The 16,779-nt window shown below is 40.5% G+C and overlaps 1 protein-coding gene across 3 annotated transcripts in view; it reads left to right on the top strand.

Annotated features, from left to right (window-relative positions):
- The first annotated feature begins 3,600 nt into the window (after positions 1-3,600).
- The window catches only part of SGCE (sarcoglycan epsilon), a 67,481-nt gene continuing 54,302 nt past the window's right edge, over positions 3,601-16,779 (top strand). For 2 of the 3 annotated variants that reach the window (XM_082662384.1, XM_082662385.1), the window contains exon 1: positions 3,601-3,759. In XM_082662384.1, the coding sequence (XP_082518510.1) occupies positions 3,651-3,759 (109 nt within the window). In that variant the 5' untranslated portion in view covers positions 3,601-3,650. The remainder of the gene's footprint in view (positions 3,760-16,779) is intronic. The other variant, XM_082662383.1, reaches the window with a different exon arrangement.

The following is a 16,779-nucleotide window of genomic DNA, read 5'->3' as shown; positions in this document are numbered from 1 at the left end:
TCTATCCCCCGCACCCCCCCTACAAACACACCAAGGTGCAAAAGTAGCCAAAACCCGCCATACATTAAACATCGCACTAGTAAATGACACTTCATTAAACAGTGCTTAATTGTTTTATTTGCAAACGTCCACATTTCTTTTTGAGAGCTATGAGTACTATTTGCGAAATGCAAATTCTAATAATATGCACATTTTTCAAACCATTGTTTTGAACCTCTTTAAAATGCAGATACAAATTCCTAAGAGAAGAGGGGTCAGGGTGGCAAGGTGGGTAAAAGGGGCCTGGGGACTTACTGAAAGGTGTAATTATGATTAGCACACATTATTCATAGATTGTATACTTGTTGGGGGCTTGGGGGGAGGGGTGATTGGTGGGGTGTGACAGGTTTTTGGGAGCCAGTGCTTCCAAATGCCCCTGTAACACTCCTGGCTCATGGTTTCTAATATATGGAACCAGGTTTTAAAATTTCTTCATTTAGTTAGAAACATAAATAGCGGATTGGCAGTTAGCTATAAATTTGTTTTATATAGATATTTTTAAATGCCAGCTAAAACCTTCAATCTATATTTTCTCATGTAACCACTTTGTTACGTTACACAAATTTTGAATGACAATTATGTACCATTAAATAATCCACTTGCCCCAAATTTAAATAATTAGCTTTTGCTTTTTAGTTTATAAAAAAGCTAATTATTTTGAGTGTTTTGAATTTAGTTGCTTTGAATTATAATTACCGCTTACATTATTGGAGCTTAAAAATGCTTTTTTTTTTTTTTTTTAAAGATCCTGTTGAATGAGAGAGAGATAAGGCAAGCAATGTCTTGGACAACCCAGGACAGCAAAACACCATAGGAAATAGCCAGGAGCAAAAAACCAGAACACAACGGCAGACACCAAGGAAGACACTGAATAAACCAGTTTACTCTGGTCATTTAACACTTATTTGTGCCTACAATGTGTCAGGCACAATTATGTAGGCAAGTTAGCCAGGGCTAATCCCCTAAAATTCCAAGAAAAAAATCCAGATAAACACCTCATCCTTGCTCAGAGGCCAAGCCAGTAGCACCAACAAACTCACTTAAAACTCCTGTGAAACAAAGTTCAAGTTGTTCTTTATTTTGTAGCCACCAAAGCATCTGATTCCAGTAGGTCCCACCACAAAGGTCCACAAGTGTGTCAAAAGAACTTGAGTTTTTTAGTTTTAAAAAATTAAATTTTTAGTTTTAATTTTTTAAGGTTTAAAAAATCTTAAAATTTAATGATGTTAAAAGCATTTAAAATATTTTTTCATTTGCAGTAAAAACGTTTAGCTAGATTGCCTTTAGAGGCGCCAGCCACGTCAGCTTGGAAGCACCCTTCATAAGCCACTATCAGGAGTTTAAATTGTGGGATTATGTTGTTTAACATATGCAAAGTGCTTATTAATGCCATGTATAATTATTATTGTTGTTAATTGTCCTTATTTATTTTTCTTATATTTATTAGACACTGGTGGATAAAAAGCAAAACCGGCGCAGAAGAGAAACCGCAGCAGCGAAACCGCAGGAGAGCTGGGCTGTGCAGCCAGGCGCAGGCAGCGAAGACGCAGGCGCAAAGGAGGGGTACCTGATGGGAGGGGTACCTGATGGGAGGGGCGGGGGCCCACACTGCGCAGGCGCAGGTGGGCCCTGGGGAGGTGGGGCCATAGGCCAGCCCAGAAGAGGCTGGTTCAGGGCGGGGCCAAGTTTTGAGAGGTGCGGTCTGGAGGAGCCACTCCAGAGAAGGGGGGCTCAGAGGGAGGAGGGGTCTAGAGGAACCGCCTCAGAGGAGGCGGGCTCGGGGAGGCGCGGGGTCTGGGGAGGCAGGGTCTAGAAGGCGCGCTCTGGGAAGGCGCGCCGCAGAGGCGCGCTCTGAGTAGGTGCTGGGAGGTGCTAAGCCTGTTCCTAGGAGATACTGCAGAGAAGGCGCGCTAGGATGGGCGGGGCAGGTCTGAGACTGGCTGCATGCCTCTCCCAGGATTCCCCCCCTCCCCAAGCACCTCCCACCAGCCTCCAACAGGCAGATTCATTTCATGCAACAAGAGCAATCACCCCCAGATCCAATCCCCCCACCACCACCCCGCGCCTTCCAAGACTAAGCAAACCAGTTTCCACAAACTGTTGCTGGACGCCAACTCGCGCCACCACTACAACTATACCGCCACTTCAATCAAGCGCAACTAGGCAAGGCAGCCCGCTCTGCCACCACCAAAAGATTTTTTACGCTCAAGTCAGCGCCCTTCCACTCCACTGCCATAGCAGGAGTGGTGTGGGTAGAATGTTAAACACTAATTTTTGCCCAGGGCTCCATTTTGTCTAACAGCACCATCATGCAGAGAACCGTCCTGTAGAAAAACATAGTGGGAGCCATTCCAAAAGGTGTGTAAGAGACAAAGGGTGGGGTTCCTCCAAGAAGACAGAGTAATCTTACTCTTCAGTTCATGTGCACTTCAGCTGGTTTCTTTGTAGCGCAAAACAGTGCAGCTTGTGTACCTCTGCAGCTGTTATTACTTTGTAGCGCATTTTAGGTGTAAATTGTTCCGCAGCTCATGTACCTCTGCGGTTCCTGTGTCTTGGAGCGCAATGAAGCGCTGTTGTCGTGCTAATCGTTATCATTTTTGTAGAGCTGATCTTCTACAGCTCAGATTTTGTAGCGCATTTAGAGCGCAAATCAGTCATCAGTCTGCGGCTCACATATCGTTGCAGTTCATACTGGTTCTAGCGCAAAGAAGCATCCATCAAGTCTGTAGCGCATCGAAGCGCCCATCCGTCCGTAGCGCATTTGAAGCGCTCATCAGTTTGTAGCGCATTTGAAGCGCCAATTAGTTTGTAGTGCATATCACTTTGCAGCGCATTTGCAAATTGGTCTGTAGCTCATGTCCGTCTACAGCTCATGTTTGTCCGCAGCTCATATGTGTCTACAGTCCGTATCTGGACTTAGGTTCTGGAAATCAAAGCCCTGAAGGCTAGGTTTCTCCATGCAGTTTTGGGGCACAGCCAGTGAAGACGTGACAAGGTGTGCGTGGAGACATTCCGGGCGCTACTCCATCTCCCGCAGCTTCCGATAAGAAGGGGGGAATGAATGTGATCTTAAAAAAAAGAAACATCCTCACCGCATACTCACCACGCGAGGACTCCTCTGCGAAGACACTAAGGACGGGGTCCCACACCTGTGCCAGGCGTGGGCTCCGCTGGGTGCTCGGCAGCCCGGAGTGGCTCCGGACGCGAGCCCGCTCAGCGGACCTTTCGCGAGGCTCGGTGGTCCCTCTTCGCTGGTCTCCTCAGGTCGTAGTCAGGTTTCTTCGACACACACCAACCGAAGTTGAAGCGCGTGTACCGAGAGCGCCGACTGGGAGCCTTATATAGGCTGAACCGAGGAGGGGGGCGCCAAATCCCAGCGTGCTCCGCGGGTTAGGGGGGCGGAGGGGGAGCGGGGGCGGAGGGGATGGGGGATGGGGGGTGGGGGAGATGGGGGTGGGGGCGATGGCCACGCTACACTGGCCCGCCGCTAGAGGGAGCACGGGATTAAGGAGGGGGTGCAGGATGCTGATGCTGAACTGGCCAAGCTGGGAGGAAAGAAGAAAGGGAGGGGAGTGGAGAATCGAGGACGGCCCGGCCTAGGCAGGCCAAGAATGCAATTGCCCTGGTGGTGGGAGCTGGGAGACCCTTGTGCTTGGACGGGACAGTGTCGGGGGACACGCAGGATGAGCCCCGCAACCACTGGCACCTTCTTGCTGACAGGTTAGTGGCCCGCGCGCGACGGGAGGTCCTGGGGCCAACAGGCCGCCGCTTCCCCATCCCCCGCCCGGGTTTTGGGTACCCGGGTGCATTTTCTGGGCATCAGCCCCTCTTGCTACGGAATCCCCAGTGCAGCCCTCCTCCAGGACGCCCCGCACCTCACTTCCCGTGCCCTGTACGTCCCCTACCAGGCTTGACCCCTGGCCTTTTTTCTCCGCGCCCCCTGCGGGCCCCTCCCTGCCCGGAGGCGCCGAAATTCCATCTCCAATTTCCATTCCCATTGCTCCCCCACCCCACCCCCAGCAGTCCTGGTGGTGAACCTCTCCCGATCCCTGCCTGAAAGAGCTGGGGGTCGTTGACCATTTGGGGGGGGGGTTGTGGCTTACCCCGCGAACGGGGCTCTGCGGCCCAGAGGCGCGCCGTAGGAAATGGGTGTCAAGCTGCAACCCCCTCTACACAAACGCATCTTTTTTTTCCTTTTCTTGAATCCGATCTGGAGAGAACACAAAAATGTGCATTTGAAACGCCTAATTCTCCCCTCTTTCTAAGAGAATTTCTCGGCGACGGAAATCTCGTTTTTCTTAGGTTTTGCAGAGCAGGGAAAAGGAATCATGAAACGCTAGGAGCCAAACAGCGTGTTGAGGTCAGGTTAACCTCGGCTGGGGGCCAGAGATGCTGCAAACAGAACGGTTTGCCCCACCAAGTGCACTATTTCGAGAAAGCAAAAACAATTAGAAACAGCTGTGGATGCCTCCAGTGTAGTTGGCGGGCTTCGGAGGCTCCCAGCTACGGCCTTGTGGTGGTGATTACGAGGTTTACGCAGAGACCTAGATCTCTCTGCAACATTACATTTTTCTAAATCTTGTAGGGTGAATGAATACATTTAGTCACGGTTACCGCACGTTTAATCCTTTGAAGCGTGTTGCCGAGATTCGGCCGCAAATATTTGTGTATATTTATACGTATAAACATATATATTTTACGTTAGAGAAAATTGCAGTGAGTTACAAGACTTTAAAATACTAATGAGGAAGGATGCTGGAAAAAAAGCCTTAACGTGGGTTTCCATTTAAGTGCCTCAGAGTGTTACGCACTGAGGAAAGGGACAATCTGTTGATAATCTTAGTGAAAGAAGTTTAAAATGAAAAACCAATTGCCTACGACTGAGTGAGGTTCCTGAAACACAGATGAGACACATTTGTATATAAAGGCTAAAACTGAGCATATTTCAGTAACATTGCTACAGATTATTTTATACATAGAGGATAGATAAGAATTTGACCCATTGTAGGAGGATAGATAAGAATTTGACCCATTGTAGATGATACGATGGCAGAGATCTCACTTAAAGCGAGCCTTTCTAGGAGTAAACAGAACTGTAGCACATTTATTGAGATTCTACTTTTTAATCAGAAATAAAATGTTGACTGTCAGATATGTGAATGAATGAAGTGCAGATTTCCAACACTGAAAGATATTTTTCTAGGAAGTTGGGTGAACATAATTATACTGTTTAGAAGTGCCTAGTGCCTTTTAATGTTTAGGATGTTCACTCTTTTCTGCAATGTAGAATTTCAGGATTTTTTATGTATGCTAGAGTACTGTTCTGGTGACCACCGGACTGTCAAATTCTTAGCATTTTTAATCCAGGAAAGTTACTTCATCTACTTGTTTGTTAACTGATAGACATTCTTTTTTCTAAAAAATGAAATTAAAAAATAGTATAGGTGATAGAGAAAATTCAGGTTTAAAAATCTATCCCAAGACTTCTAAAGTTTGAACAAGTTTGAACCTATTTGAATTTTTATTTCAAAATGTTAGCCAGGATTTTTTTTGGTGGGGGGTGTGTTTGTGGGAAAAAAACAGCTTTAGTATTATCCTTATCATAATAAAAGTAATTCCTATTCATTGTACAAAATTTAGGGAAGAAAAACTCCAGAAACTGGGGAAAAAAAAAATCAAGAAGAAAATCAAGATCACCTGTAATCTCTTCATCCTGCGATAACCCCAGTAAACATTATGGGCTCTACTTTATCTATGCATATACATGTGCGTAAATAATATACATTTTTCACAGAGTTGCACATGTATAATTTCTAAAAATTGAAAATGGGATCGAATTAATTTCCTCCATTTTTTCTCTTCAAGGAGCCTTAACTATCTAATGACATTAAATTTGCAGAGTTTTTTTTAAAGGAAATAGTATTAATTACTTTTTCTAATTAAAATTTTAAATGAACATTGGTACAGAAATATTTAAAACCAAAGAATAGAGTTTCCTCTGATCTCACTATTCTAACATACACATAGTAATCATTTGTTATATTTCCTTGTGTTTTTTATTCTTCTACATATGAAATAATTTTTGCTCAGAAATAGATTTTTCTAAGGAAAAAACATCAGTAGATAAGTAGTTTTGATAAAACTTTTTAATCGAAAGCAGCAGAACAATGTTAAACATAAAAACAAAACTACAACGTTAATAGATAAATACTTGAGATAACATGTTACCTAAAACAACAAAACTACACCCCCCAACTTAATAGACAGGAATTTAAAACACTTTCTTGACATTTGATATCATGAGTGCATTTTGGAGTTTCTCAGATATTTGTTCCCAATGTTGTTGGTTTCTTACCCGTTTTGCACAAGATTACACGCAAAGCAAAAAGAGGTGCTAATGTGCATTATATACTTTATCACATAATAACTGGGCATTGCATCTGAACATTTTAATCCATTTTTATGAGAATTTCCTGTGGATCTATGAAGCTGTTGATTTACCACCTGTATTTTAACTTCTAGTGTAGTGGGAAAATTGTATTTAAAAACAAAGTGGGATTTTCACTTGTCAAATAATAGCTAGAGTTTCTAATTGGACGTTTTATTTATTTAAGACAATTTGCCATGTATCTGTGAAGCTGTTGATTTGCCTTATATGTTCAGCTTAATTTCTTGGGTGGTGGGAAAATTGTATTCCAAAACAATAAGGTTGAATTTTCACTTGTCAAATAATAACTGGACTTTCTAGTCGGACATTTTATCTATTTTAGATGACAGTTTGCTGTGGCTCTATGAATCTGCTGATTTACCACATGCATTTGACTTACCTTTTAGTATATTAGGAAAAATTCATTTCTAAGCAAAGTAAAATTTTCAGCTGTCAAATATTAACTGGACTTAGTACTTGATCATTTTATCCATTTATTATAAGAGTTTGCCATAAATCCAAAAACTGTTGCTTTACCTCATATATTTAGTTTAAATTCTAGTATGGTGGACAAATTGTTTTTCTAAGCAAAGCGGAATTTTCACTTGTCTCTCAGACGTTGAAAATTAGCAAGGGACAGTGAGAAAACTGATGAGAGAGAAAAGTAACGCGTATCCAGTTTCTAGCACTGGTTTTCACTGATAAAAACCATGCTCCAAACAAAGTGTTGAAGCATTGAAGAAACCCTGACATGTTAAAAAATTCTCAATCAGATATACAGATTGGTTGGGATTGTAATAAGTGCAGTATTTATGGATCCCATTTTCTCCAAAATAACCAGCTACTTTGTTTCTTTTTCTTTTTTACTAACCCTCCACACTTACTCTATCTGATCCCTTTTCTTAAAACTTACCGTTAAGTCAGTTCTAAACACCGAAGTGTAAATTCTATTGTTGGTCTTATTTCCTACTCTTAGTGTAAAAAAGGACTGTAAGTGAATAGATGACATGGGTTTATGTGTCCGTTAGAGATTCTTGGTCTGGAGCTCTGTTTAAGTCCAGAGCTTCACAGAAGTATTAACATTGTGATTTTTTTCTTTCTATCCTTTCCAATCCCTCCATCAGAGACAGAGAGACAGGCATGATAGAAAGACAGATACACATGGGTAGGCAGATAGACAGACGGACAAACATGGACAGATAGACACTTGGGCACACACACATGCATTGACATCCAGGCTTTTTCTAAACTTTAGGATCCAGTTCTCCAGTTTGCTTTCTCCCTGATTTCTAAAAATATTAAGCCAAAAGCATCAGTGCATAATTCAGAAAAGGAAGCTGGTGTTTTTAAAGATCAACAAGTATTTTTCAGGTTGGTAGAATCAGATAGAGTCTCAATGCTCTTAAAGTTGTTCCACATGAACTGCTTCCGAACTGCTTCCAAGCAAAATTCTGTCTAAGCAAAATTCAGTTTTTTTAAACAATGTAACTATAGTAAAGACAGTATTGAATAAAAAACAATCTCCACCATCTGACACTAGAAGAAACATTTCCACTGATGTTCCTTCCCTTCTAGTCTTTGTTCCATGTGCATATATATTTTTACATGACTATAATTTTAATATGTGTAGATTTTTTACACTTTGCTTTGAAAGATAAGTGAATCTTGCTTTCAGCTAAGCATTTGTCAAGGCTTTAGGATGCTCTTGTGTGTGAGATGCTGTGTTAGACTAGCAGGATTGCTTTGTGAGCATGAGGCAGGCTGAACCAGTACCCACCAGGTGTGGGGTTTACTGGGTTTGGGTCTGGGAGTGGTCCCTCGTGAAGGATCACAAGTCTTTGCCCTAGGTCTTCTCTTTTTCAGCATTTTTATGGATAACTGTAATGAAGATCTAAGAGGCTTGCTTTAAAATCCATGGTTGACTTGAAAAAAGGTTAACTGTTACAAATAGATAACAGAATTTAGAGTTAACAAGGTTTAAGTAGGCTGTAGTGCTATTCAAAAATATATTTTATAGCAGTAAATGCATCATAATTCATTGGTGTGTAAGGAAGGAGGTGACTTTACATGGTGGCAGTTTTTGAGGAAAAGGACAGTTAGTATGAACTGGTGGCATAACATGGCTACAAAAATATCAAATTTAGATTCCGATAATAGTGTAGTGTCCATATGTCACAAAAATTAACACTACCCTGCTCTAATTAACCACATCTGTAGTATTGTGTCCATTTCTGGCTGTCACGTTTAAAGAGAGACATTGACAAAGTAGACAACTTCCAGAACAGTCTGTGGGGATGGTGAGGGGTCTGGCAATCCTGTCATAGGAGGTATCCTCCAAGGGTCTGGAAATGTTTAGCTTGAAGACTAAAAGTAGACGTAAACTCTCTTCTGTCTGCTTCAGAAAGCACATCTAGCTGCAGTGGGTGAAAGGTAGAGATGGATTTCAACTTGAGACCTTTCTAACAGTGCAGCTCAGGAAGGGAATCAACTTAACACCTTTATTTGGTCTCTTATTTTATAGTATCAGAAATATTTACCTTTCTTGTAATGAATATTTAATTTGAAGGCCATAATAACATTTTAGTGTAGGATAGCAAAGATACTTGTGATGGAAACATTTTATTTTTTCTGATCAACTATCTAAAAAGAATAGTCCTATGTGTTGCAGGTTGATTTCTTACAACTTGAAAATAGCTGCAACAGGACATTTTAACACATTCTTTCCTCCCTTCTCATTTCATTTCAAACATGAAAATCTGTAGAAGTAAAGCTGTTTCCCCCCCTGCAAATTATCCTGGCTTTAACTTGCTTCCTAGAGTTGTTCCTTTCCTAGTGTTTCTTGCTTGCTGAGAACGGGCTTCTCAGGCAGAGTGGCTGCAGATGCCTTGGGGGGCGCCCTGGGTTAAGGGGGAGTGGACCGCTGCTGGGCAGCTGAGACCTCAGCTGCTGGAGCCTCTTACTCAGGGGAAATGTGGAGCCATTCTCCCTTCTGCAGTCCCCGCCCCCCCCCCCCCCCCCCCGCTTATATGTCCTTACAATACTTAACAGTTACAATTTTTAGCTTTTCAATAGAAAATAAAACCTTTCAATCAAAAGTAGCTGCTGCCCCTGTGCTCTTTTAACTTCTCTTCCTTTCAAGTTAGCCTCGTTTCTGACTGCCAGTCTTAGTGTTTCAAACACGTCTTGGGACAGATTTTTCTTTCCTCTTCATCTGCCTATTGATTGTTTATTTTGATTATCATCTCTAACTTTGAAAATGTGATTGCTCAAAATTAACTTGTGGAGTATGCACACAGGACCCCACTTCTAAGAACTGATAACCTGTAACACATCTGACTCCATAGCAACGATTTTTATGCCCCTGACCCTTGGAAACTAAGACTCCGATGAGAAATGTGAAGAAAGAAGAGAACATTCTTCAGTCATCTTTTTAAACCAACTTTTTCCTGCCTCTTTTACTCCTGCCTATTCTCCCCACACCCAGAACTTTCTCCTCCACTCAAATTGTTAGGTCAGATATATGGGCAAGCTAACCTTGACTATGTGAAGTGTATTTTTAATGTTGAACAAGTTTCTCCTCTTCTTATTTTCTCTATCTTTTATAAAAGTGTCGTGCACTTTTGTGGGATAGTAGTAATACACCGGGCAACTTGTGATGGCTGGGTTCCCAGTTGTTGAAGATGCCACAGGCGTTTCTGAGCTAAGCTCATGTTTCCGAGAGAGAAATGCTCAGCGATGAGCGCTGGCTTGTCAGCGCTCACGCACCTGATCTGCGGGCGGCTACTTGCAATTCCTTGAATGCAATACTCGCTCCTCTGCTCCTGGGTTTGGGAAGCAAATGATCTCCAACGTTTAAAATTTAAAACTTCAAGAAGTTATCTTAGGAAATAAACAGGTAGCCTTGAAACATGAGTTGCTGTGCTTATTAATGTTCTATTCTTGCAAAAATCAACATATTAGTAAAGCTGAAGTGCTGTTTTCTTCTTGGGTCACTTTGGTAAAATTCTTATTTTTCGTGTCTTCATCTAAGAATTTCTATGCCCTCTTTATGCGATCGCGGTTTAAATGTGTCTTATCACTTAAAAAGCGCTCGTCTTTAGCACGTCTCATTTTCTACTTAATTGCCTTGGACTAATCAGATTTTTTAGACCAGCTCTTTGGCATTCTGTACCACGGGAATCGCCACGGCATCTGTTGTGACACGGAAGGCAGACTTTTTCTCTTCTGACAAATGAAGCCGCTCGTTTCAAAAATGTTTAGGAGTTAGGCAGCTCCAGTGTAAATTCTTTCCCATTCTTTAGCTTTTCACTCATTCATCTGGTCACCACTTTGATTATCATGGAGATTTGGGGTTCACTGTGAATTTGAAAGAAGAGATTGCAGTTAATTTTCCTATAGCAGTTAAAGTGAAATATTTTAGTTCCTGATTTCTTCAGCAATAGACATAGAAGTAAAGTTGATTTTTTTACTTTGGAATGCAGAAGAAGAAAAAATTAGCCCCATGGTTTTTTTTTTTTTTTTTCTCCTTAGCAAATTGGTGTTTTCTCACTGTGCGGTAAAATGTCTGTGGCTCTTCTGTCCTATGAAAGAGTTAAATCAGTGTAGCACCTTTAACATCTTTCATTTTTTTGTAGTTATAGAATTGATTCTAATCAAAGGCCAGTACTGCAGAAGTGGAAACAGAACAGGTTGCTACATGTGCTTATCAAAATTTGAAATGTATGTTATTTTTTGTCTAGCCGTTTAAATTCTAGTTTAGTTTACAAATATACTCCTTTAAGTGATGAAAAATAAAAATATAAGGACGTTTGTTGTAGGATTGATAGTAATAATGAAAAACTAGAAAAAAAATTGGGTCATCTTACTAACTAATACTTTTTTCATTCATTTATTTTTTGAGTATTGACTGGTTTTGAGACTGTGTTAGATGCTGGGGAATACACTTTCCCAGCCGTTAGGGAAGTTTTACATTAGCGGGGTTGACAAAGATTAATCAATTAATCACACATATAAATGTGCCCTCAGAACTATGGTAAGTGCTACAAACACTAGTAGAATTTCTAAGCAGGGGATTTGGCCAGACAGGGGGATTAAGGAAGGCTTCTCTGAGTAGGTACTCAGATCTGAAGGATGAGTAAACGTTAAGAGAGGTGAAGAGGAAAGGTATATTTGAGGTCAAAGGAAGAGCTCTGTAGAGGCCCTGGGGCAGGTTGCCCTGGCAAATAGAAGGTGTTGGAAAAAGTCCAGTGATGTTGGAGCCGGGAGGGAAGGGGAACTACAATATGAAAGGAGGCTAGATAGGGGGTCAGGGAGCAAATTTTACCGGGTCTGTTAGACTGCCTTAAAGAGTGTAATCTTCATCCTAAAACCAACGGGAAGTCTTTGGAGGGGTTTAAGCAGGACTTGATCAAATTTGCATTTCAAAAAGAGCACTTTGGCGGCATTGTGATGAAAGGATTGGAGGGGTCAGAATAGAAGCGGTAGTTCGAAGGCTACTTTACTAACCCAGAATAGAGATGATGACCTCCAGGCTAGGGTGGTGACGGGGAAATGAAGATAGGAGGGATATCTTGAGGGGTAAACAGCAATCGGAGTGGGTTGTGGATTGACATTGGGGTGGAGAGTGACAGGAAATATCAAGCATGATTTCTAGATTTCTGTTGTATTCGTGAGAATTAATGGTGATACCATGCTTCTGATGAAGAATGCCGGAAGAGGACCAAACTTTAAGGGAAAGATCAGGAGTCCTAGTTTGGACAGGCTGAGTTTGAGGTGATGATAAATAAATTATGATTGAGCCACACAGCATGAAGCTTTGCAGTCTTAAAATGTGATATCATGTAAACACGTTCAAGATATATGCTAAGGGAGAAAGTGTGATCACATTATGTAAAGAAAAGCATGGTGTATGTGTGTGTTTATATGTGTATGTGTATAAACGTACGTTTGCATATGCATAGAATATGGAAAGATGCAGGGATTATTAAGAGTGGGTACCCTCTGCAGTGGCATTAGGAGGATGGCATTGGAGGGGACTTTTATATTTTATACCCTCCTGGTTATACTATTTGAATGTATTACAATGAAAATGTGTGGCTTCTATAATAAAGAAAAATAATGACTGTTTCAAGTAAAGACCCATTAGTATATTATTGTTATATTTTTTATTTTGAGCAGAATTTTTTCCTACAGTTTTGCTTCCCTAACCCAGTAGCTCTTAACCACTTTGCCTTTTAATCCTTTCCCACTAGATTGCACTATTAGGCTAGATTTCCCCGTCTGCATAGTATTTTGTATTCTAACTTTCGCTAATTTTATTAATTTCAAAAAAGTCCAACATTTTGCAGATGAGTACATTAAATTGTAATCGTGCGTGTAACTACTGCATATATTATGTATCCCATTTTCAAGGGTCCCACTGGTGCTCCTTATGCATCTAGTGTTTCTCAGATAGAATATAGATAGTACCATTTCCGGGCAGTGAAAACCCAGTACGTGCCTTGGTTGGGCTATTTGAGCAAAGGTGTAAAACTCCAAAGAGAAGTGGATAACCCTCCCTTCTCCATGAACTATTCTATCAAACCAACACTTTTTTTTATCAGACATTTAATGTTTCATCCAGTTTTGATATATGTAATGCAAAGTCGAATCTTGTGTCCATGCAGTTTTTGCTTTTGTTGCATTATTTCCTCAGAATAAATACCTAAGAGTTTGTGAGAGTCAGAGAGTACAGATATCAATATAACTTGCTTCTTTTTATTTTATTTTAATTTTTTAACATCTTTATTGGAGTATACCTGCTTTACAATGGTGTGTTAGTTTCTGCTTTATAACAAAGTGAATCAGCTATACATATACATATGTTCCCAGATCTCCTCCCTCTTGCGTCTCCCTCCCTCCCACCCTTCCTATCCCACCCCTCTAGGTGGTCACAAAGCACCGAGCTCATCTCCCTGTGCTATGCGGCTGCTTCCCACTAGCTAACTATTTTACGTTTGGTAGTGTATATATGTCCATGCCACTCTCTCACTTCGTCCCAGCTTACCCTTCCCCCCGGCCCCCGTATCCTCAATTATAACTTGCTTCTTATCACACCTGGCTTTTGCAGCTCTCAACCAGTCTGCCTTGGCCGGTACTGGGAATGAAGACTTGCTAAGCTGCCATCTTCTTAGCCCTGTGAAGTTTGGGGTGGTTGGAGCCCCTGGGCTTCTCCTTCCGCTGGTGAGCAGCCTCTAGCATTTACTCCACTCTGCCATACAAATATCATTTTTCATGTGTCTCATGACCGTGAAGAAAAAAAAAAAAAAGAGTGCTATATTCTATAATGCCAACTGTAGTGACAATAGTTTTTCCATTTGAACATCTATTTTTTTTAAAAAAAACACATTTAAAGAAATCTAAAATTTCCTTCATATCAAGTGAAGAGTAAATGTAATAATAGCTTATATTTTTTGAGAACATCATTGTGTGCTAAGCACTCTTCTAAGGGTTTTAAGTGTATTATCTCATTTAATATTCACAATGCCTCTATGAAGTGGGCACTGTTCTGGCCCTACCAGATGAGTAAACTGAGGTACAGAGACATTGAATAACTCGCCCAGTGGAGAAAAACTGGGGTTTTGAACCCAGGGACTCTGTCTCCAGAGATGCTGATTTAAACCCTACCTTTCTGTGCTCCCAATTTTTATTTCACTCTAAAGTCTAAAATCTTACCTAGCTTGTGCTAAAATTATAAAATTCTAATAACTTTAAATTATATTAATTACTTACGTTCTGCCCCGCCAGGCTCTTCTGTTTTAACAAAGTGTAGAGGCTTCTCATTCTGGCATTTTCAGTTTGAAGTCTTGCTACTACACTTTTCTTAGGAATATTTTTTTCTGACTCCCTTTGAGGTTGGGGTGGACAGTTCTCAGCAAAGCCATTTTTTTCTCCATAGGTTCCAACTAACCTTTTAGCTTTCCTCTTTTAATGAATTGTGTGTGTGTGTGTGTACATACGTACATAACACATAGGATTAATTCTCATGGGTATTGCCTCCTTGCTAGCTGTTTCTTATCCAGCAGTCAGGGAAAACTTATTTTTTTCTAGAAAGAAAAGTAAGTTGAAGAGGACCTACTAGTAATAATAATAATATCTCAAATTACTTAAGAAATATACAGTTCACAGAGTGCTTTCCCATTTAACCATTTGGGGATCGTATTGATGAGTAGATAATGGGGACTTTGAAGTCAATCAAGAAATGGGTTCAAAATCCAACTCTGCTACTTACTAAACATAATGACCTGGGATAAGCTACATAATTTCCTAAGACTTCTTATCCTCATTGTAAAATGGAAGTAATAATACCTGTTTCACATAGTGATGATGTAAGGATTAGAATAGTTATGTATAAAACCTTTAGTGCCTTGTACTTAGCGCTCAAAACTTGGTAGCTAATGATAATGTCAGCTAACATTTTTAGAGAGAAAAATATAAAAACAAGATTTCAGCATAAGAGACAATTTTAAAAGTATTAAGGATAGTTGCATAGAAAAGGGAAGAGAAAATGTAGAGGGCAAGGGAGAGACATAATGACATGGGGAATGATAAGAGAAGGGAAGAGATGTAGGCGACATGAGCTGTCTATCCTATTTATGAAAACGAAGTCTTTGTCCCCTTTGAGTGAAATAGGAAAAGAGACAGATGAAACAGAGAACAAGAGAAAGACTTGACAGTTTGGTTCTAAGGTGAGTGTGTTAATCAGATTATATTTCATCTGGCATATTCTGCTATTTACTTGGACAGTGATGTCAGACTAAATTATTATTTATTATTTCTATCCCTTGACATTTTGATTAGCTCATCAGCAATCAGTCACTATTCACAGCTCTTCAATTGCTTTTATTAAATAGCAAACCCTTCCTCACTAAGTCAGCAAATTATTCAGGTTTGGGAGAGTCATGTCTCTTCAGAGAGTGTTTGCCCCAGGCCAGATGAGATGCAGTCATGCTGCTACAAGACTCCGCATGAATCATGGAACCTTAAGACAAACTTTAAGGATTGAATGATTTCTAGGGAATTTAAGGGCATGCCAGTCACCATTGGATTAATTCAGGCTTTGATGAGTTTTGAGAGGGAGCATTGAGGAACTGGTTAAATTGTATACCATGCTATGCTAGCTAATTGTGTGACTGTCTTCTTAGTCTGGGCTCTGTAAACACAAGATTCATATTATTCTTTGCTTTTGTGTTTATGAATTAGAGCAAAACTCATATCCAGGTACCAATGTAGCATAGATTATCATGAACCCAATGAGCACAGTGGAGTTCTTTCAGGATTTCTGAGGATGGCCCGTTATCTTTGGAAGGAGTCCAAGAATCAGTCTATACAGGCTGACTTTATTTTTTTACACACTAGATTTAATCTTGAAAAGTAATGTATAGAGTAAATAGTTTCAAAAATTGAGTCATGTTTTCCCATCCTAAGGAAATTTGTTCTCACAGAAAAAAAATGGTGTGCTCCTTTTCTAATGAAAATTAAACTTATTAAAATACTACCTTTTTTTCCCCAATGAGTATTCTGCATTTGTCAATGTACAGATTACAATAATTTTCTTTACAAGAAGTTAGCTAAGTGGATCCATGATCTTGGACACGCAGTGAAAAATAGATATTTCAGTGTTACTGAGATTTCTCCCTCAAGGTGTGGGACTTGAATGTTTAAGCAGACACATTATCCGTGGTGTTGTGTCTTGCCTTTATTGACATTGTCTGGTGAGTAGAGCAGTAAAAAGGTGTCTTTTTATTTAGATTTATTGGACTGTGGTCTCCTGTGGTCGAAGTAGGACTTTAGAAGGATCAATATAAACTTAAAAAAATTGAATATGCTCAAAGCAATGCCAGCCTTAAAACAGAGCTATATCTGTGAGATGTGTTTAAACTATTTTACCCTGCCTCTACTTTTTAACAACTGAGGCACCAATCACATTTGTCTTTTGAATTTTGAAATTCTTGTCTGTAAAAGCCAAGTAGGCTGCACTTACACAGGACCTGGAAAGCATGAGCAATGATACGTTGGTTCACCCGGCAAGCATGTGCAGTGACATTAAATCTTATGGGTTAGTGAGGTTCTAAAAGCCAGAGTATAAGGCAAAAAATTCCGTAGACTTAAGTTACCCTAGTAAATCCTTTAAATTACCTATGAAGTACATTATGTGTAGTTTTGTGTGTATAACTGAACAATAATTCTTATGCACAGCATGGTCTGAGAACCACTGGGCTAGAATAAAGGAAGGAACAAAAGGGGTGCTGTCTGGACACCCAAGCCCTTCTTTC

The sequence above is a fragment of the Grampus griseus genome, assembly GCF_964374135.1.
Source record: "Grampus griseus genome assembly, chromosome: 9".
NCBI lineage: Eukaryota > Metazoa > Chordata > Mammalia > Artiodactyla > Delphinidae > Grampus > Grampus griseus.
The sequence above is the reverse complement of the archived record's forward strand: the minus strand, read 5'-3'. Positions and strand labels throughout refer to the sequence as shown.